This window comes from Globicephala melas, chromosome 15 (genome assembly GCF_963455315.2).
Source record: "Globicephala melas chromosome 15, mGloMel1.2, whole genome shotgun sequence".
NCBI lineage: Eukaryota > Metazoa > Chordata > Mammalia > Artiodactyla > Delphinidae > Globicephala > Globicephala melas.
In genome coordinates, this window is record NC_083328.1 from 46961250 (window position 1) to 46982357 (window position 21108).

Sequence of the window (21108 nt, forward strand, 5' to 3'; positions counted from 1 at the left end):
GTAAATTTATAGAAACAACTCAGATTCCTAGTCCAGTGTTCTTTCCACTACACCATGGTGGTGGTGCATCTTTCATAGTACCCAGTGAGTTATTTCATTCAGAATGAGTATTTGAAAAATGTCCAAGAAAGGCCTGAGATGTGTAAAAGCAACAACGTGGAGCTTTTGATTAGTTGGAAAGGTTTGCCTTCTATGACAGTCATTGTGGCCTCCCCACTGTCTCAGACACACCCTGATGGCTGTGGCTCTTAGACAAAGTTGGTGCCGGGGGCCAGCTGTAATAGGAGGAAATCTGGGTTATGACAGGAAATTGTATGGATGAAGGGTGACCTTCCCCTTCTAAATTATTAGAAGTTCAGATAGAGTGATTGATTATGCAGCATTATGTATCTTGTACATTGAAGGAACAAAATTTCAATTCCAGTGTAGAGATTTTAAAAGTGTTTTTTTTTTTTAGCACTAGAGACTTGCCCACGTTTTAGTCATTTGAGTAGTAGATTCTTGCTTTGCCCCAGATCTGTATACTACCTATATTTTACCTAATATTAAAAAAAGATAAACACTTTTTAACCTTAACATTTTAAAGATGAAACTTATCTTTAATTAAGTGGAATGTTGGTATCACATGCGTGAAGAGAAAATAATTTAAACACAGTGCAAAAAAACCCGTGTGATTAAATTTTATTTAGGTTCTGTTGCTTGTCAGCTGCTTAGATCCTAAGCTTACCTTTCCTTTGTTAAGTAGAGGAATTAGCAAGTGTTAATCAGGTATTAAAGATCTCCTGGAGTAATGCTGAGATGGTTTCCCTGTTCTAAGTAGAGGATTGATATGTTAATGCTATTGGTGCTGTTATCCACACACTAAAATTATCTATTTGGCTATAGTATCCCATGGTTTGGGAAACACTGCTCAAAGTTTGGGGCCTGCTAAGACAACAGACCTGGGATCATTTATCAGTGAACCATGAAGAGAGTCCTGTTAAATATTGGCGCAGGTTCTGTGAAGTTTCAGAGTTTGCTTGAGAAATGGGACTAACATTTGCCTGTGTTATGGATTTGTGTTGTTTGGGCATCTTTTCTGTTCTCTTGGGTCCTTTAACCATAGCTTCTTGGGTTTGTTTTTTCTCTGCCCTGGTGAAAGGTGGGTTAAGTTCGTGTCATAGTCTGCAGTCTCAGAGGAGAAGCCCTGAGGCTTAGAGATGTAGTTCTTTTTTTTTTAACATCTTTACTGGAATATAATTGCTTTACAATGGTGTGTTAGTTTCTGCTTTATAACAAAGTGAATCAGCTATACAGAGATGTAGTTCTTTAACCTTCCCTACTTTGGACCCCTTCGGGGCCCAGCAGGGGGCTGGGATGGGGGCTGAGGGGGAGGTTCAGAAAAAGTTAAAGAACTTTGATTAAGGGCTCTTGTCTTGGTTTCTTTCTTGTTTAGGTTATTCTCAAATCCCTAACTAAGCAAGTATTACTCCTTTTAGGGAAACAAATTTCAGAGCCATTCTCTTGAGGAAGTTGCTGGGTGTTTGATTAAGAGACAGGGACCACCAGGATTTCTAATAGGCAGTTGTGAATATACTATCACTGAGATTTCAGAGACACCCTGAGCTACATTCCAGGGGTGAGCGGATGGAAAAGTTTGGGTAGGAATGGTGATATTGGTGGTGGTTGTTGACAGGTGGGATATAACACCCCTCAACTTCAAGTATTATTCAGAAACTACCTAGTTTTCTGAAGTCACTCTTAAGAATTCTGGCAGGGACTTTCCAAAGGTCAACAGAGAGGAACTTAGAGGGACTCTGTCCTTGACACTGCCTGGGTTATCAACTCCAGCTAAAAAACTCCTAACTTTGGAGAAGTTTTCGAAAGGAGAGGTGACCTTGGGGAAGCTGCTCTGGGGACATAAGCTATTTCTGGTGCCTCTAGTAGGAAAATAGCTGTTGAAAGAGGAGATAAGGCATGGTATTAAAAAGACTTATGGTGCAGAAAGAAGCTGTTAGATTTTTAAGACTCCATGCACTTAGGACAATAGTTTTATTGTCACTGGGAGAGCATCAGTTTATATGAGCTATTTATATAATATAAGCAAGGTCTCTGATATCTTAATGACAGTTGACAATTGACTGTTTTTTTTCACTACAGGTGCAGGTTATCATTCTGAATCCAAAGCCAAGGAATATAAACACGTATGCAAACGAGCTTGTCAGAAGGTATGAAGAGAATGTATTCTGTCTGATTGAAACAGTTTAGTTTTGACCAAAAGCAGCTTTACCTTGAAATTCAAAATTTTAAGGTTTGATTTATAAGACAGTCTTTGGTTTGGGCCACAAAGTAATTTTGCTCGTATTCGTGGGGTCTTTTTTTGTTTTGTTTTGTTTTTTATTCTCCAAATCATGTTTAGATCTTTTCCTTCCTTTCCCAGATCAAAGTCTGTATTTTTGGAATTGTGGGCACATAATCATATATCTTTTAATCTTTGAAACGGCACTGAGCTCTATAGAAGGGGTAGGGAAAACAGCTCAAAGGCAGCCAATGTGTCTTTCTGTGAAGGGAAGAAAAAAAATAATAAAAAATTAAAATGGGTGTTCTTCTTAGGGAGATTATCCTGTACTTTTTCCTTCTGTTTTTCCATCACGTAATATTTATCATAGCAAATTCATTGTCATTCCTGAGTTTAACTTTGCCCTTGTACTCAGTTGTGCTTTTTTTTTTTATCTTTGTTTTTTGAGGTTTTGCTAAATTGTTGAATACTTAATGTGGAGGCAGGAATGGACTCAGAAGAAATATTGTTTGTTTTTATTTTGATCCTGACTGTATACTCTTGTAGGCAAACCTTCCATTACTTTTTATGCAAATAGAATGTTAATTGGACATTGCATATCAAGTAAATAGGGGTCTCTCAGCTCTTTTCATTTATATTTACATACCATTTAAAGAAGATTATACTTTATTAGCGATCCAAGATTTTTCTTATGAATGAAATCTCATAAATGAATAAGAATATTTGGTTACAGGGATTTCATTTTTAAAAAAAATTTATAATAAAGGTAAATATTCTTTAAGCTATTTTATATTACTTTATCTTATTTTTCAAAGTGTGAAATCTTTTTGTTATCTGAGAAGAAATGGTTTTATAGGAATATAGTTCTGTATATAATACATTTAGAGCGTGTAACCAGCCTCCTTAATTTATACAACAAATGAACTTCTTAAAAGTTTCATGAGGAATACAGTGCTTAGGTTTTGATCTTTGTTGAATAAATCGGAGCTTCAATTATTCATTTAAAAATCAGTCTTCCTTCTCTTTCTTTCCTGTCTTAGTTTATACCTAAGAAGCAAGGTGATTTTAGTGACCTTTGCTCTCTATAGATTATATTACAAAGGAATATTATATGTTTATCTCGATGTAGAATACCTTATAGAATCAAAAATGCTTTTGTCAAATGTATGCTCCATCTAAGGATTCTGAAATGCCTCTGTGGCTGAGAGTAACTACTTTTTATAATTAGGGGTAGAGAGAGTAGTAATGGTGGGATGAGAAATGGTTAGCTTAGTCTGTATAAAATATGAATTCAAATTTCAAAATGGAATTCATATAATTTCTATGGTTCTGTGAACTGCCCTGTGATGAATGAAGCCCTTTCACTTACTAAATTCCTTGCATTTTGTATTTAGTGGCTAAATTTATTCATTGTCTTAATTTGAATAATAATAAGTGAGCTATATCATAAATTATTCTGAATAATTGCTTATCTTAAATCTAAGTTGTTTATGTCTTGAGGTATGGAACGGAACTCTAGTGATCAATTTTTATTAACTCTGAATGTCTCCTACACTTCTTCAAGCCTTTGGAAAGTTTCTGGGTATGTTTAAGAAGTTGTGGTTTTAAAATGAATAATCTTGCCCCTTGGTTTCATAGGCAATTGAAAAGCTACAGGCTGGTGCCCTTGCAACAGATGCAGTGACTGCAGCCCTCGTGGAACTTGAGGTATTTCTTTTCTCTATTTGTTTCATTTAAAATATTTGTGAGTTTATGTTCATTATTCTTAAATGACATGAAACTGTTGTTTAGTCAACCATCAATTATATGACCAGCGTTTCTCAACAATATTAACAAGGTATGAAGAACCCTGTGATTTTGTTAGGTTGTTCTCATTGGAGACTTCTCCGAGTAATATAAAAAAGTTGGTTAAATTCATTTTTCCCTGGTTTTGTGAGATTCATGAATACAAGTTACTGGTGATTGGATGCTTGAAATTCCTGAATATTTTCAGAAGAAAAATTCCTGAAGTTAACACCTCCTGAAAGTAATATACGTTCTGTTGTTTAGAAAACAAAAAATTCCAACTGTCTAGAAGTGTCCAAAGTAGAGGGGGAAGTTTCCTCACAAACTTAGCAGTTGGATATATATATCCTGAAGCTGTGCTCTGTGAGGTGTGTCTTGTCCAGTGTGATAGGTTGGTCTCCAGTTAATTGTGGACATTGAGGAATTCATTGAGGAGGTTCTCAAGTTCACTGTAATCCTTGCTCCTCCAGAGTGAGGGTCTCTTAATTGTCTTAATCTGGAACCCTGAGGATGAGTTTGTTCAGGGGATACTGAGGGCTTCAGAAGACCGACTTCTGTTGCTCAAACTTAGAGAAGGTTGATTAGTGTAAGTCAGTTTAGAGCAGTGGTCCCCAACCTTTTTGGCACCAGGGACCAGTTTCGTGGAAGACAATTTTTCCACAGACTCAGGGAGGGGAGGGGATGGTTTTGGGATGATTCAAGTGCATTACATTTATTGTGCACTTTATTTCTATTATTATTGCATTGTAATATATAATGAAATAATTATATAACTCACCATAATACAGAATCAGTGGGAGCCCTGAGCTTGTTTTCCTGCAACTAGATGGTCCCATATGGGGGTGATGGGAGACAGTGACACCCGAAGTGTGGCTTATGTCCAGTCTACTCTGTAAGATGCAGCTTAATTGCCACTCACTGATAGGGTTTCGGTATGAGTCTGCAAGCCATTGATTTATTATGGTCTCAGTGCAGTCAAACCTCTCTGCTATTGATAATCTGTATTTGCAGCCACTCCCCAGTGCTAGCATCACTGCCTCAGCTCCACCTCAGATCATCAGGCATTAGATTCTCATAAGGAGCGTGCAACCTGGATTCCTCGCATGCGCAGTTCACCGTAAGGTTTGCGCTCCTATGAGAATCTAATGCCACTGCTGATCTGACAGGAGGCGGAGCTCAGGTGGTAATGCGAGCCATGGGGAGTGGCTGTAAATACAGATGAAGCTTCACTCGCTCACCCACTGCTCACCTCCTGCTGTGCGGCCCAGTTCCTAACAGGCCATGGACTAGTAGCAGTCCATGACCCTGGGGTTGGGGACCCCTGGTTTAGAGAACAGTGAACAAATAGTTATTTGCTTGAGAAGATAACTAGGGGAATCAAATAAGACATGAAGATAAAACAGGGATGAGTTTGAGGGAGGAGGTGTTAGAGTAGACTGTCCCAAATTGACTGGATTAGGCTCTCATATCAGGGCACCTACCCTGACAGGCCAGGCCTTGCTTTTACCTGCGAAGATTGCCCAGGAGTTTACCAAAAGTCCTAGACATGTTTTCTGTATATTCCGCTGGTTAATTGCAGCGTTACGCTTTTAATCGTGCTCTGTAGATTGTACTCTGTCTTGTTAACACTTTGAGCTTGGTCCTAGGGTATGTAGTCAAGAAAGGTGAATATATGGTGGGCACCAGTTCCACTGTAGTTTGGTCCCTGAGGTGTGTGACTTGGGGTTATGTGGTCTCCTTCCTGTTGAGACTGATACATCTTATACGAGCTCCACCAATCAGTAGCCATGAGTCCCTGGGCACCTCACAGACTCTCCCTGACTCAGTTTACCCATTTATAATACGGGGATGATAATTTCTACTTTACAGAGTCATGAAGATTGAGTTAACATAAGATAATCAGTTAGAACAGTATGAGACACATAGTAAACACCTTGTAACTGTTAGTAGCTATTATTGTTGTGAGGTGCTTTGGAAATTATATCTATGAGGTGAATATTTATGTTAACTCTTTACATTGTCAAAGGAAAGTTAATTATATGTTGTGGGTAAAAGGGCAAAAGTGACACAAGGAAGAAGATTGATGTGCTTACCACCAAATCTTACCTTTACTCAAAACACACACAAGGAAAGCTTCATCTAACTTAATTCAGTTATTAATTGCAAATTACTCTTCTTTGTGTAGAAGACGATGTCCTGAGGTTACAGGTGCATGGAGCCCGTGTGGGTCTGGGGAAAGAAGATTAATGAATAGCTGGGTATATATTGTACCATAATGGCAACTGTGAATACAACACTGAATAAAATTAAGTTTTCCTTTTTCTTTTCATCTTAGAATAACTTTAATTTTCTCAGGTCCTACTTATATCATGCCCAGTATTTCATTACATTTTTCCCATGATGAATCAATCCTACTTTTAAAGAGTTTACTTATGTATACTTAATAATGATTTAAAATACATTTTGGAATGAGTTACATGTGAATAAATGAGCTTTATAGTTTTGAATGATGACCTGTGTTTTTTAAGAGTGTGGATATGAAGGTTTTTAAAAAAAAAAATGTGTTCTGTTGTTTTGATTGGACTATGTTATATGGCCTGAGTGAGTTTAGTGTACTTTCCTCCCTTTAATTATTAAGCTTGGGGAAGAATTTCAATGAACTATCTTGAAAAATTCATTTTTATCTGGGATCTCTGATTGAAATATATGTCAGTAGTTTAAAGGTTAAGGCTACACTAACTGGAGGAATTTGCCTGAATCTTAAGAATTATGTTGAAAGTCATGTCATATACTGCCCCCTGCAGTTTCAGTCACCTTGGATCATTGTGATTCATCACCTTTGAATAGGGTGAAGTCTTCAAATAAAGAGTTTAACCAAAGAGGTATTGTAATAGTTTGAGTCAATGGAAAGATATATAAAAATTGGATTCTTGTATTTTCTGTACCTAGAGAAATATAAGTAACAATATTAAGTCCTTTCAGCCAACTGAAAATTCCCAGAGTCTGATTTATACTGTGTTATGTTTAATTTGAGAGTAACCACTTATCTTTAGTTTTGATCAGTCTATTTAGTAGAGCTAAGTTTTGTCCTAATTATCAAATAGATATGGGTGATCATTATACCTTTGTCTTTTGACTTTGGTATATACTTTTGACTTAAAAAGAACATACTTTTTAAACTTGTTTGTTACATTATTACTTAGGCAGATAACTAACATTGGTTTGAGTTTCCTGAGGACTTTACTAACTGTAGATTGAAATGACTGAAATGGTTTAATGGTCCTTATTGGCTAGAAGGGGTATCTGGCCTTGTATTTTGGAAAATATGAAAATTTGCATTTACCCAAATAGTGAGGAGTACACTGACCTCAACTTGTTGCCACGGAGGAGGAAGAGACAAGGTGAAAGGAAAGAAAATTTATAATAGAAAAAAATGTGTTTCGGTGGCCTCTGTAACTTAACCAGGCTACTTAGACAAATCATTTTTGAGCTTTTCTTGGAATCCCATTCCCTTGTGTAGTTTAATTTTTCTCATCCACCAGGACAAACAAGTGGTGTTATCATAAGACTACAACTTCTGGGCACCAGAGGGAGTGTTCCCTTCATACAAATAAGGGGTGGGGGGCATGCGCATAAGTTGCTGCCTAGTAAACTGACTAGCTTCTTCCTTCGGGGTTTTGGGAGGGAAGGTGGCCATTTGTATGAGAGGTGTTCTGCAGTGTGGAGTTGAAAATGAGATGATGCCAAAGTGCATTTTGTTTATCTTCAAAATGTGGTGAAGGAAATGGAAAGGTCAGTTTTTTAGATCATATTTTAATAATTTATTGTTAAAGTGATTTGGTCCCATTGTTTCATTTAACTATTAATAGTTTTTTTGAGATTCTTTTTTATACATGATGGGAAATGGACTTCTATCAACCCTGATTTCCCTCACAGCAGAGAAGATAAATTTGTGAAACAATTTGATCTTCATACCTAGGGCTGTGCATTTGGGAGACAGTTGTTTTCATGCCTGTTTTTGAAATAGTTTTGGTTCGGGTAGTGACAGTAGATTTAAAATTCTAGACCATAATTTTGCACATTTCACATGTATAGCTTCTAATATGAATTTCTTATGTGAGAAAATTAGATATAGATCTGGGTGAGTCATGATGCCACTGCTGAAGTAGAGAGCTTTTCATAGATTCTGACAGAAAATGAACTCATAAAATGCTTACTGAAGCGCCCTTTGCACATCAGTATATTTTTCTTAAGAAGTACAAAGATGTGCTTTAAAAAGTTCTAGTAAGGAATAATAGGTGAAATATGACTGACAAACTTTTGAGAGGTTACTTGTTTTGTGAGGAAACTGATGAATCTGGCTGGCTGGCTGGTGTACCCTTTGAGAGATTTTGGTTAACTCATTTTGAAAACTGATTATTTTGGTAGGTAGAATACTATGCATTAGCAATAGTGATAGATATAGCTTTTAAATTTCATATAGTGAAAGGTAAATTGCACAGGCTCCCTTGTTAAAAATGTTTTGTTGAACTTATGTTATTCTAAGTGGACCCTGCTGTTCTTTTGTTGACTTGCTTCATTCTTTAAGTCTTCCTATGGTCAGGGGAGATGGTAATTCATGGTCATAACTTGTTTATTGTCCAAATGCTTTAGCATTTAAAGGGCAATGTATATTGGGCACAAGTTTTTATGTCTGCTAAAAGTGGTCCATTGTCTTTGGATCTCTATATAATCCAATATGATGCTTGCTTATAAACTCTAGAAATTCCTTTAAAAAGTAACTTCTTATCCAGATGGCTGATAGTTTGGGGTGTGAGAGAAAAAATGTAGGTATTTGCATTACTGTATATTTATATTATTATATGTAATATTGTTATGCATTTATCTGACCTCTACATCCTGAGATGTAGAGCCAGCTCTGCATGCATTTCTATAAAGCAGTGGTCTCCAGAATGTCATCACCATTGAGTAGTCTGTTGTTGGTGGACCACAGCCCAGGCCTCTGTGCAGCTGCAGGATTAGGCCACACACCCTTCCCTTGGCCTTATGCTTCTGGCTGGAATTGTTTGTGTGCCTCAGGGGGAGAGAAGGCCTGCCAGTCCCTGGGATGCTTAGGGGTCATGAAGATGGTGTGGCTTGCTCCTGGCATATGGGCATATCTAGGATGGGAGGGAATATTGGGAAGGTCTGATATAACCCCGTCTCTCGCCAAGCCTGTAGCAAATTCAGTTGTGGGGTTTCTTTGTGATTAGATGCTTAACCACACCTCCTCCCTACCCCACTTCAGTGTTTGGTTTTTGTTGCAAAAAAGTAGGGGCATCTGTTTTACGCTCATTTATGTTTATTTGAGAGGTTAAAAATTATTTAAATAAATGAGCATCTTTGTTCTTCTGCACATTTTTTTGTTTTGCAGAAATCATCTTTTCATATGCAAAGGGTGCTGAGTATTTAAGTGGTTCCTTGCTTCCTCCTCCCCTCCGCTCCTGGACAGGGCTGAACACATTGGAAAGACAGCTCCATGCATTTAGCTCACATACACACAAGTGCCCATTAACCATGTGACTGAGGAGTCTAATTTTAGACCTACTACCCCTGAAAGTCTCATTTTTCTCTTCCATTGACAATATCTTTTATTCTCTGTAATGGGGAGGGGGTTCCTGTTTTTAAGTATGCGAAGCAAGGAGTTTTACCTTTTCTACTTTGTAGTACTTAAAATGTTTTCATTGCATGACATTTGGATTTTGACTTCGGATGCTCTTTTTACTTTTTTTTTTTTCAACTTGGTATCATTGATTATTTCAGTCAAAGACCCTATTTTGCTCTGTTTAGCAGTATTTCCAGGGGTGCTTCAGTATTTCTGTGTATTCCAGGTGTTTATAGAGTCTTTATGTTTCTCTGCATTTTTTTTTTTATTTATTTTTTTTATTTTTTGAGGTGTACACACACAGTTACACTTCACGGAGTTGCATCCAGCCAAGTGTCCATGTTCTTCTTGTGAAGAGGCAGAGAAAAATCACCTCTCCCAAGAATTTCCACCTTCTGACCAAGGGAAATGTGTCCTGAAGAGCTGTACGCAGATGGGAGGCAACTTGTTTGCTTGTTCTGCTGCTATAGAGCATTGAGTTAATTAGAAGACAGGCTGTGGGTGGCCAAGTACAGACAAAGAAGCACCAGACAGAGCCCAGTTAGCCCGGGGCAGTAAAAGTAAGTTACACTCTTTTTAAAACACTTTTTTGAGTACTGATGCTGAGTCTTGCCTTTAGTACTAAGGGGCAACTTGTAACTTACTGTTTGTGTTTACACAGTAGATGCATCTGTTCTTTTCCTCAGACCCTAGAAACTAAACACGCTCTCTAGCGCAAAGTACCTGCTTAATTAAGGAAAAGCAGTGATTCTTTTTTCTTTTAACTTTTTTTAGAATAAAAAGGGAACTGAATCAGTTATTACATTTCAGATTAATTTTTACACTGCATCAAAACTGTGTATTAGTTTTTGGCCAAGTCAAAACACTTAAGTACAGAGCTTGTTATGTTACAGAGCTTTGTACTGACGGGAACATGAAAACAGTTTCACCTTTTTCTAGCCATTTCTTGGTGAGTTCTGTGGAACTTATCAGATGAATTCATCTTGGCTGAATCTGGTAGAAGATATGGTCTGAGACGAGACTTAGCAGTTCCTAAGGAGCTTGTAGCTTTATGTATGAGCCCTTGTTTTGCTCTGGGAGTTATTATTCTCCAAGAATATGCTACATTTTAGAATTCAGCTTTGAGCTACTTAAAGCTACATTTGGTAGTGTGGTGGAATTGGTGGTAATTCTGTGTTTTGGTTATGTGGCAGCAATTTAGACTTTTGGATTGAGTGTAAAATGTCTTCTTCTAAATTAATAGATATATTAGATTTATTGGCCCTTGGATTTATAGTGCTGTGATTATTGAATCATTTCATACGTGTCGGGTGTGTGTGTGTGTGTGTGTGTGTGTGTGTGTGTTTGGATCTATATTCTTTGGGGCATCAATTTTATAATCTAACATCTACTGGTTTTTTGCTTTTTAGCTTTTGGTAATGAAGGGCTAGGCTAAGAAGATTTTTCTGTGCTCAGCAAATCACAGGCTGATATCATGAAGGTCAATCTGAAAGACTGCCTTTGATTTTAAGTTTTTGTCTATCTCTCAAATGTAGGACTGTATTCAGAATCTGGAAGGGAATGAGGAGGAACTTAAGTTGTATAACTTTTAGGAATCTCATCAAGATCATATCCTAAATCCTGCTACAAAGCAGAACAAAGCATTACTTCCATTTTTTCCCCACTCATTCTGTCTACCTGCCGTCTAATTTTTATGTGTACAGCAGGCTTTACCTAAGTGTTAGAATAATGAAGGATTGCATCTCCCTATAGCAGAGCAAACAGTTTAAAATGGAATCCTAGGCATCCCAGTTGAGAATAGTGCTTTGGCCATTCCTACTGCCAGGGAGTTTTTACTGGCAGTCATTCCCACTCAGGGTCCAGCCTCCTGCATGGTATACTCATTTCCTGACAGTTCATGACATGCGTATAACATAGGGTATCAACACTATAACATTTACTAGCCTTCTCAGAAAATTCTGAGTGGGGAACTTATTTTTGTTTTCCTCTTTTGGAGTATGTACAGATGTTAACATTTTCTAGTGGGTTGGAAATCTTTTAAATAAAAAGCATAGTTATAAGTTACTACTTATAAGTTAGTGACACCCCTCTCACCCCTCCAATCTACCATGTCCTCACTTCACATTTGATAGAAGGATAGTTTACATTATTATAATTCTGTGGTCTGTTAGGTTCTTTTTGAGTGATATTTCCATATTATTGTCAACGTGGTTAAAAGGTATAGTTATTTAGGTTGAAGGGAAGTATAAGTAGATGCCAAGTTTGGCTTTACTAGAGAAACAGCTACATTTGTCTTTTTCTATTGTAGCTCATGTGGAAAAGACAATTTCAGGTACCGTGTGCGCTAACCTCCTCCTGGACATCGTAAAGAATCCAACTAAAACAAAGTTTAAAACTATTTCAGATGTGCAGGTCTATGGAAGCCAATATTTTATGTTAGAGATTTGTGTTATGTTTGACAAGTAACTCTTTGTACTGCAATTCTGTGGCTTTCAATTAAAAAAAAAAACCATGAAAATAAACTGCTGTGATGTGATTTTTCTACTTAATTTTGCTATGTCTTTATTTGCAAATTAGGCAGATTAATAATGGAAAGGAGGTGAATACAGGTAGGCAGTGCTTTTTTATTAAAATACTTTTAATAATAAAGTAGAGAAAAAAGGTGGTTCTGTTTTTTGACAGAATATTGCATGCCAGATCAACAAATGCTCTAATGAACAAAAGCAATATTTGATGCATTTATTCTAAATTTCTATTCAGTAGAAGAGCTTGGACACTTCAAGAAGATCATTAACAAGTCTTAGTTCCTAATACATATGCTGTTGTGTGTTAGTTTTTTTTTTTTAATATAAACTATGTTTTTTTGTGTGTAATTGAACAGTTAAAAAAATGAACTGTCACAGATAATAAAACTGGGTATTCAACATACTATATTTGACTCAACTGTTCACAGAGTGTGATGCAAACAAATGTTCTCTTAACTTACATCCAGCATGGCTAAAATATTACTTTAACACATGTTAAAAGTAGAGCACTGTAACTATTTGGCTAGATACAATTCCGGGCTGTCTGAATTGAGTAATTTCCTCAGGCATTCCAACTTTGATCAACCACAGCACGAACTTTTAGCATGTCTGTAAAGCAGCCAGTGCATCTGTAAATATGTCCCGAGGTAGAGAGAAAAGAGAGAATGCCAAAAAAGAAAGAATACTTTCTGTCGTTAAGGAGCAGTTACAGAATGAAAATGGAAAGTTTTTGTTTCCCTAGGAACTCTTTTTAGATGATTGAGCCTCTGATGTCTAAGTATGCCCTGTGGTTCTGTATTAATGAATGAAAGATACTTCATTTGGGCCTAGTAGAAATGTTTTCTGGCTAACTCTGCTGAAACGTACTGGTTAGAGTTCATTTATTCTTAAACTTTCCAGTCTTTATTAATATAGTATTAATTGGCTAAAAACCTAAACATACACAATAGCATGTATCTCAGTAAATCATGTCTTAATTGTTTATAGCTAGTATTTGGGTGAAAATATTCTTATATGACCCTGTTTTAGAGAATAACTCCAAGAACAGGCAGCGCCACTGCAGAAGTAATCTCTTTGCTTTCACCACATGGAGGAAAATAGGTTTTTCTGGGTTTTATCTTCAGTGACCTGGAAATGAATTTGCAAATATCTACTGGTTTCTGTACACAAACTAGGATAATTTATAATGGTAAATTGCCCTCTTGGACACAGCATGCTTATATCACATGGATGTAACTTCCTTGGGAATATTTTAAGGTGTAATAAACAACTATTTGCAAACTGGGTGTTAAGTTGGATAATATGGCTTGCTTCTTTCTGACCTTGTTTTCCGTAGTCCTAGGATAGCAGATACCATGACCTCCAATTAGCTCCAGTTGTGAAAATTCTGCTTTTTAGGTCAACATTGTACCAAACATCAGGAGGAATCCATCATCTTGTAATTTCTTGTAATTTCTATGTTGTTATTGTCCACATTGTCCAATTAGTCAGTCATGGAAAACACGGTTAATCAGTTAAGTAAAATTTACCAATAGTGGAAAAGTTTTACTGTAGTTTCATACTCTTTTCATTGAGTGTTTTTTCAGAACTAGACAAAGGGTAGTATAGTTCGTAGATTTACACCCTTTAAGCACATTCCCTATATCCCAAAAGAGGTACAGAGAAGTGGTGGACAGGCAAGTTGGAGAGGAAGATGGAAAGGCAAGGCCTGGGTGAGCTAATGTGACTTTCAGAGGCAGGGACTTGAACGGATTGCTAAGTTGGTTACCTTGTTGCTGTTTCCTGAATGCCATAATTTCTTCAAAATTCAATACTTTTTAAATTTCATGAGCCTACTGCTTTGAATTTAAAATCACTAAAGTTCACGCTGAGAACGTGAGAGCCAACTTTTACAAAAACTATGTGATATTTGGTATCCAGTTTATAGATAGGTTCTCAGTATCTGTTAATTATTTTCCCTGATTATCTCTTTGTCATTTTTTTTTGGTGTTACTCAACATTGATTCCCGCCCGACCCCCCCCCGCCCCATGTAACTGTATAAATTTTGTGTGTGTTTGGGAGTTCTTGGTTTGTTTGTTTTGCTCCAAATTACTAGCTCCAAAGAGAATACTGTGTTTTTTCTCATCATTTTGACAATGGCAATTCACCATTGTATAAAGTTGTAGATGAAGTTGTCTATACTAATGGTGATCAAGGTAGTCTTGAGAAAAATAACATGATATTTCATCATTCTTCTTGTGGATTCTGGGTAGAAAGCTTGTCTGACTCATTTTGGAGGAGCAAAAAAGTATTATAAAGTCCAATTGTCATAATCAGAAGATATGTGGCATTTCTGACCACTAACCTGGCTCTCAGTTAAGTGTGTTGACACAGGGTAGTTAGTCTACAATACAGATTAAATGGCTTGCTTCTGTATTTATCATTCTTCTTGTTTAAGTAGTAAGAAGTACAAATATTCAATACTTTCCGTATTCAGCAAGGCATGAGAATGAAATCATGATCTGTTGTTGGGACTGGCATTTGTGTCGAAGAGCTGCTTTGCCTAAAATCTGTATTATGTGGAAAACTGAAGACTTACCAAAACTGAGAGTTTGTATCTGGAGAAGCATGAGACCTTTTTAACCTTTACAAAGTGAGATTACAGAAGAGACAGTTTACAGATGTGTGTTGATTGGTCCACAGACAAGTTCCTAAAAATTGGAATTTGTTGTGAACATTTAAAATCAGGAGACTCATAAAAACCTGGATTTCTAACTTCTTTTGAAAAAAAGTGAGATCTGGTCACATGGAACATGCATTCTCTGAGGGTTGCAGTCTGCCAGGGCTGAGCGACAGCTGCCTCTTTTGAGTATAGGAAGCTGTGTAACTAAAACTATTTTTCAGCTCAAGGTACAGATGGAAATAAGGCTTGGACAGATATGCCAACTTTTGTGTTGTTGGAAGGCCTGAGAGAATGAACTGATGATTTAATTGGCCTCAGTTTTTTGCTCTAGAGTTTGCAAATTGTTGCAACAGGAATTTCTACCAAAAGTAAGAATAAGACTGGAATGAGCTTTGGTTTGATTATTTAATATTGGAATTGGACTAAGGTATTAACTTATTATTTTGAAAATGAACTTCAAATCAAACTAAAGACTTTTCAAAAAATTTCCCACTGAAGTAATTTGAACCAGAACCAAGGTATATCACTCCAAAGAGTTTGAGCTGGAGCAGAAGCAGATCAAAATACTCTGTGACCTGGCTAAGCATGAACTAAATTGTTCCTTTATTTACTTCTAGTTCCAGAAGTAAAATATTATTTTCAGTGATTGTGGTGAAGAATGTACCAGAAATGACCAGTACAAGCATGTTGCACTGATTTCTGAACTTTGTCTTGCTAACCTCCTAAAGGATATTTAGCTTCCAACATCATTTGTCTTATCTTGATTCCATTAATTCTTGATGGAAAACATACTAAGGAAAATAATTGATTTGTGCATAATATTTGTGGCTACATCTGTGATGATTACCTGGAAACTTTTGTATGTCCTTTCACCATTGGCTCTCCCACATTTTATTAATCTTTTTTCCAGTTCATCTCATTTTTCTCCAGTAAAAGTTGAACCCTGCTTCCCAGAGTGGTTAGCTTTTGTAGCCTCTCATGACTCACTTGTGCTTTCTTACTCTCCACCTCCTCTGTGCTGTTGCTCACAGATGCCTTTACAAGCCTCCTCAAGGTAGGGTTCAAGGAGAAAGTGAAGTTAAGCAGCTTGTGGAGTTCATGTAGATTGGAGTTTCTCAAGGAGAGGGCCATGGTCCAGCTGAATCAGAATCACTTGAGGTAGCTTGTTCCAAAAAAAAAAAAACAAAAAATGAAGAGTCCCTACCTTTACCCCACATGACCTAGGTCAGAATCTATGGAGACAGGAGTCTGGAAATTTTCATTCTTCTGATTTAAAAAAAAAAACTTTTAGCTTTGAAATAATTGTAGATTCACAGCAGTTGTGAGAAATAATACAGAGAGATCCCTTGAGTCCTCTACCCAACACTGATAACCTTTTTTTTAAAAAAATTTGCCATTAATCTTTTATCTAAAATAATTTACACTATAGTTTCAAAACTTTTTATTAAAGTATAGTATACATATAGAAAAGCATACACATTTATGGTACAGGGGCAGCTCCTTGAAGTTTTTGGAGTGAACCAGCACCCAGATTAGGAAACAACATTTGCAGCCCTCCAGAAGGCCCCTTCTGCCCCTTCCAGTCACTCCATGGTAAAGCCTGTTCTGAAATGAAATCATGCAGTACGTATTCCTTTGTGTCTGCCTTTTTTTGTTTAATTCATAGAATGCAAAAGGTGAAATTCAAAGAACACAAAATTAGTCATTTTAAAGTAAATAATTCAGTGGCATTTAAACATTCATAATATCGTGCCACCACCACCTCTGTCTTGTTTCAAAATACTTTTCACTCCCCAAAGGGAAGCCTGTACCCATTAAGCAGTTGCTCTGTATTCCCTCCTCCCCAAATTCCTGGCAACCACCAATCTGCTTTCTGTCTCTCTGGATTTACCTATTCTGGACATTTCATATAAATGGAATCATACAACATGTGACTGTGTGTCTTCTTTCACTTAGCATAATATTTTCAAGGTTCTTCCACATTGTAGCATGTATCAGTGCTTCATTCATTTTTGTGGAATATTCAACATTATTCATTTATATACCACAATTTGTTCATCCGTACATCCATTGATGGACACTTGGGTGGTTTCCATTCTTTTGCTGTGAATAGTGTTTGCTATGAATAGTGAACAGTGTTCCTGTGAACATTCCTGTACAAGTGTTTGTTTATCAAGTTACTGGGTCATATGCTAATTCTTTTTTTGTGTGTATTTTATTTATTTTTTGAATTTTATTTTATTTTTAATACAGCAGGTTCTTATTAGTTATCTATTTTATACATATTAGTGTATATATGTCAATCCCAATCTTCCAATTCATCCCACCACCACCAACCGCCTCCCCGCCCCACTTTCCCCCCTTGGTGTCCATATGTTTATTCTCTACATCTGTGTCTCTGTTTCTGGCTTGCAAACCGGTTCATCTGTACCATTTTTCTAGATTTCACATATATACATTAATAAACAATATTTGTTTTCCTCTTTCTGACTTAATTCACTCTGTATGACAGTCTCTAGGTCTATCCACGTCTCTACAAATGACCCAATTTTGTTCCTTTTTATGGCTGAGTAACATTGCATTGTATATATGTACCACATCTTCTTTATCCATTTGTCTGTGGATGGGCATTTAGGTTGTATCCATGACCTGGCTATTGTAAATAGTGCTGCAGTGAACACTGGGGTGCATGTGTCTTTTTGAATTATGGTTTTCTCTGGGTATATGCCCAGTAGTGGAATCTCTGAGTCATATTGTAATTGTATTTTTAGTTTTTTAAGGATCCTCCATACTGTTCTCCATAGTGGCTTTATCGATTTACATTCCCACCAACAGTGCAAGAGGGTTCCCTTTTCTCCACACCCTCTCCAGAATTTGTTGTTTGTAGATTTTTTGATGATGACCATTCTGACTGGTGTGAGGTGATACCTAATTGTAGTTTTGATTTGCATTTCTCTAATAATTAGTGATGTTGAACATCCTTCCATGTATTTGTTGGCAATCTGTATATCTTCTTTGGAGAAAATTCTATTTAGATCTTCTGCCCATTTTTTGATTGGGCTTTTTTCTTTTTTAATATTGAGCTGCATGAGCTGTTTATATATTTTGGAGATTAATCCTTTGCCCGTTGATTCGTTTGCAAATATTTTCTCCCATTCTGAGCATTATCTTTTTTTCTTGTTTATAGTTTCCTTTGCTGTGCAAAGCTTTTAAGTTTCATTAGGTTCCATTTGTTTATTTTTGTTTTTATTTCCATTATTCTAGGAGGTGAGTCCAAAAAGATCTTGCTGTGATTTATGTCAAAGAGTGTTCTTCCTGTGTTTTCCTCTAAGAGTTTTACAGTGCTCGGGCTTACATTTAGGTCTCTAATCCATTTTGAGTTTATTTTTGTGTATGGTGTTAGGGAGTATTCTAATTTAATTCTTTTACATGTAGCTGTCCAGTTTTCCCAGCACCACTTATCGAAGAGTCTGTCTTTTCTCCATTGTATATCCTTGCCTCCTTTGTCATAGATTAGTCGACCATAGGTGTGTGGGTTTATCTCTGGGCTTTCTATCCTGTTCCATTGACCTATATTTCTGTTTTTGTGCCAGTACCATATTGTCTTGATTACTGCAGCTTTGTAGTATAGTCTGAAGTCAGGGAGTCTGATTCCTCCAGCTCCGTTTTTTTCCCTGAAGATTGCTCTGGCTATTCGGGGTCTTTTGTGTCTCCATACAAATTTTAAGATTCTTTGTTCTAGTTCTGTAAAAAAATGCCATCGGGGGCTTCCCTGGTGGCGCAGTGGTTGAGAGTCTGCCTGCCTATGCAGGGGACGTGGGTTCGTGCCCCAGTCCGGGAAGATCCCACATGCCGCAGAGCGGCTGGGCCCGTGGGCCATGGCCTCTGAGCCTGTGTGTCTGGAGCCTGTGTGCCGCAACGAGAGAGGCCACAGCAGTGAAAGGCCCGTGTACCGCAAAAAAAAAAAAAAAAAAAAAAAGCCATTGGTAATTTGATAGGGATTGCATTGAATCTCTAGATTGCTTTGGGTAGTATAGTCATTTTCACAATACTGATTCTTCTAATCCAAGAACATGGTATATCTCTCCATCTGTGTCATCTTTGATTTCTTTCATCAGTGTCTTTTAGTTTTCTGAGTACAGGTCTTTTGTCTCCTTAGGTAGGTTTATTCCTAGGTATTTTATTTTTTTGTTACAGTGGTGAATGGGATTGTTTCCTTAATTTCTCTTTCTGATCTTTTGTTGTTAGTGTATAGGAATCCAAGAGATTTCTGTGCATTAATTTTGTATCCTGCAACTTTACCAAATTCATTGATTAGCTCTAGTAGTTTTCTGTGGCATCTTTAGAATTCTCTATGTATAGTATCATGTCATCTGCAAACAGTGACAGTTTTACTTCTTCTTTTCCAGTTTGTATTCCTTTTATTTCCTTTTCTTCTCTGATTGCTGTGGTTAGGACTTCCAAAAGTATGTTGAATAGTAGTATGTTTGAATACTTTGAATAAAGTATGTTGAATAGTAGTGGTGAGAGTGGACATCCTTGTCTTGTTCCTGATCTTAGAGGAAATTATTTCAGTTTTTCACCATTGAGAATGATGTTTGCTGTGGGTTTGTTGTATATGGCCTTTGTTATGTTGAGGTAGGTTCCCTCCATGCCCACTTTCTGGAGAGTTTTTATCATAAATGGGTGTTGAATTTTGTCAAAAGCTTTTTCTGCATCTATTGATATGATCATATATTTTTTTTTTTGTTTAAAACATCTTTATTGGAGTATAATTCCTTTACAATGGTGTGTTAGTTTCTGGTTTATAACAAAGTGAATCAGTTATACATATACATATGTCCCCACATCTCTTCCCTCTTGTGTCATATGGTTTTTATTATTCAGTTTGTTAATATGGTGTATCATATTGATTGATTTGCGTATATTGAAGAATCCTTGCATCCCTGGGATAAATCCCACTTGATCATGGTGTATGATCCTTTTAATGTGTTGTTGGATTCTGTTTGCTAGTATTTTGTTGAGGATTTTTGCATCCATATTCATCATTGGTATTGGTCTGTAATTTTCTTTTTTTGTAGTATCTTCGTCTGGTTTTGGTATCAGGGTGATGGTGGCTTCATAGAATGAGTTTGGGAGTGTTCCTTCCTCTGCAGTGTTTTGGAAGAGTTTGAGAAGGATGGGTGTTAGCTCTTCTCTAAATGTTTGATAGAATTTGCCTGTGAATCCATCTGGACCTGGGCTTTTGTTTGTTGGAAGATTTTTAATCACAGTTTCCATTTCAGTGCTTGTGATTGGTTTGTTTATAATTTCTATTTCTTCCTGGTTCAGTCTTGGAAGGTTATACCTTTCTAAGAATTTGTCCATTTCTTCCAGGTTGTCCATTTTATTGGCATAGAATTGCTTGCAGTAGTCTCTTACTGTGCTTTGTATTTCTGTGGTGTCCATTGTAACTTCTTTTTCATTTCTAATTTTATTGATTTGAGTCCTGTCCCCCTTTTTCTTGATGAGTCTGGCTAAAGGTTTATCAATTTTGTTTATCTTCTCAAAGAACCATCTTTTAGTTTTATTTATCTTTTCTGTTGTTTTCTTTGTTTCTATTTCATTTATTTCTGCTCCGATCTTTATGATTTCTTTCCTTCTACTAACTTTGGGTTTTGTTTGTTCTTCTTTCTCTAGTTCCTTTAGGTGTAAGGTTAGATTGTTTATTTGAGATTTTTCTTGTTTCTTGAGGTAGATTGTATTGCTATAAACTTCCCTCTTAGAACTGCTTTTGCTACATCCCATAGGTTTTGGATCATTGTGTTTTCATTACATTTGTCTCTAGGTATTTTTTGATTTCCTCTTTGATTTCTTCAGTGTTCTCTTGGTTATTTAGTAACGTATTGTTTAGCCTCTATGTGTTTGCGTTTTTTACGTTTTTTCCCCTGTAATTGATTTCTAGTCCCTTAGCATTGTGGTTGGAAAAGATGCTTGTTATGATTTCAATTTTCTTAAATTTACTGAGGCTTGATTTGTGACCCTAGATGTGATCTATCCTGGAGAATGTTCTGTGTGCACTTGAGAAGATGTAATCTGCTGTTTTTGGATGGAATGTCCTATAAATATCAATTAAATCTATCTGGTCTATTGTGTCATTTAAAGCTTGTGTTTCCATATTAATTTTCTGTCTGGATGATCTCTCCATTGGTGTAAGTGAGGGGTTAAAGTCCC

General features: G+C 36.7%; 1 protein-coding gene across 5 annotated transcripts in view; it reads left to right on the forward strand.

Annotated features, from left to right (window-relative positions):
* TASP1 (taspase 1) overlaps positions 1 to 21108 on the forward strand; it is a 296551-nt gene that overhangs the window by 10567 nt on the left and 264876 nt on the right. For 4 of the 5 annotated variants that reach the window (XR_009559115.1, XM_060285375.2, XM_030872548.3 and 1 more), the window contains exons 3-4: positions 2140 to 2207; positions 3917 to 3985. Coding sequence is in view for 3 of the 5 variants with exons in the window: in XM_060285375.2 (XP_060141358.1) it covers positions 2140 to 2207; positions 3917 to 3985 (137 nt within the window). In the remaining 2 variants the exon portion in view is untranslated. Of the gene's footprint in view, positions 1 to 2139; positions 2208 to 3916; positions 3986 to 9997; positions 10268 to 21108 lie in introns of those variants that run through there. The other variant, XM_060285376.2, reaches the window with a different exon arrangement.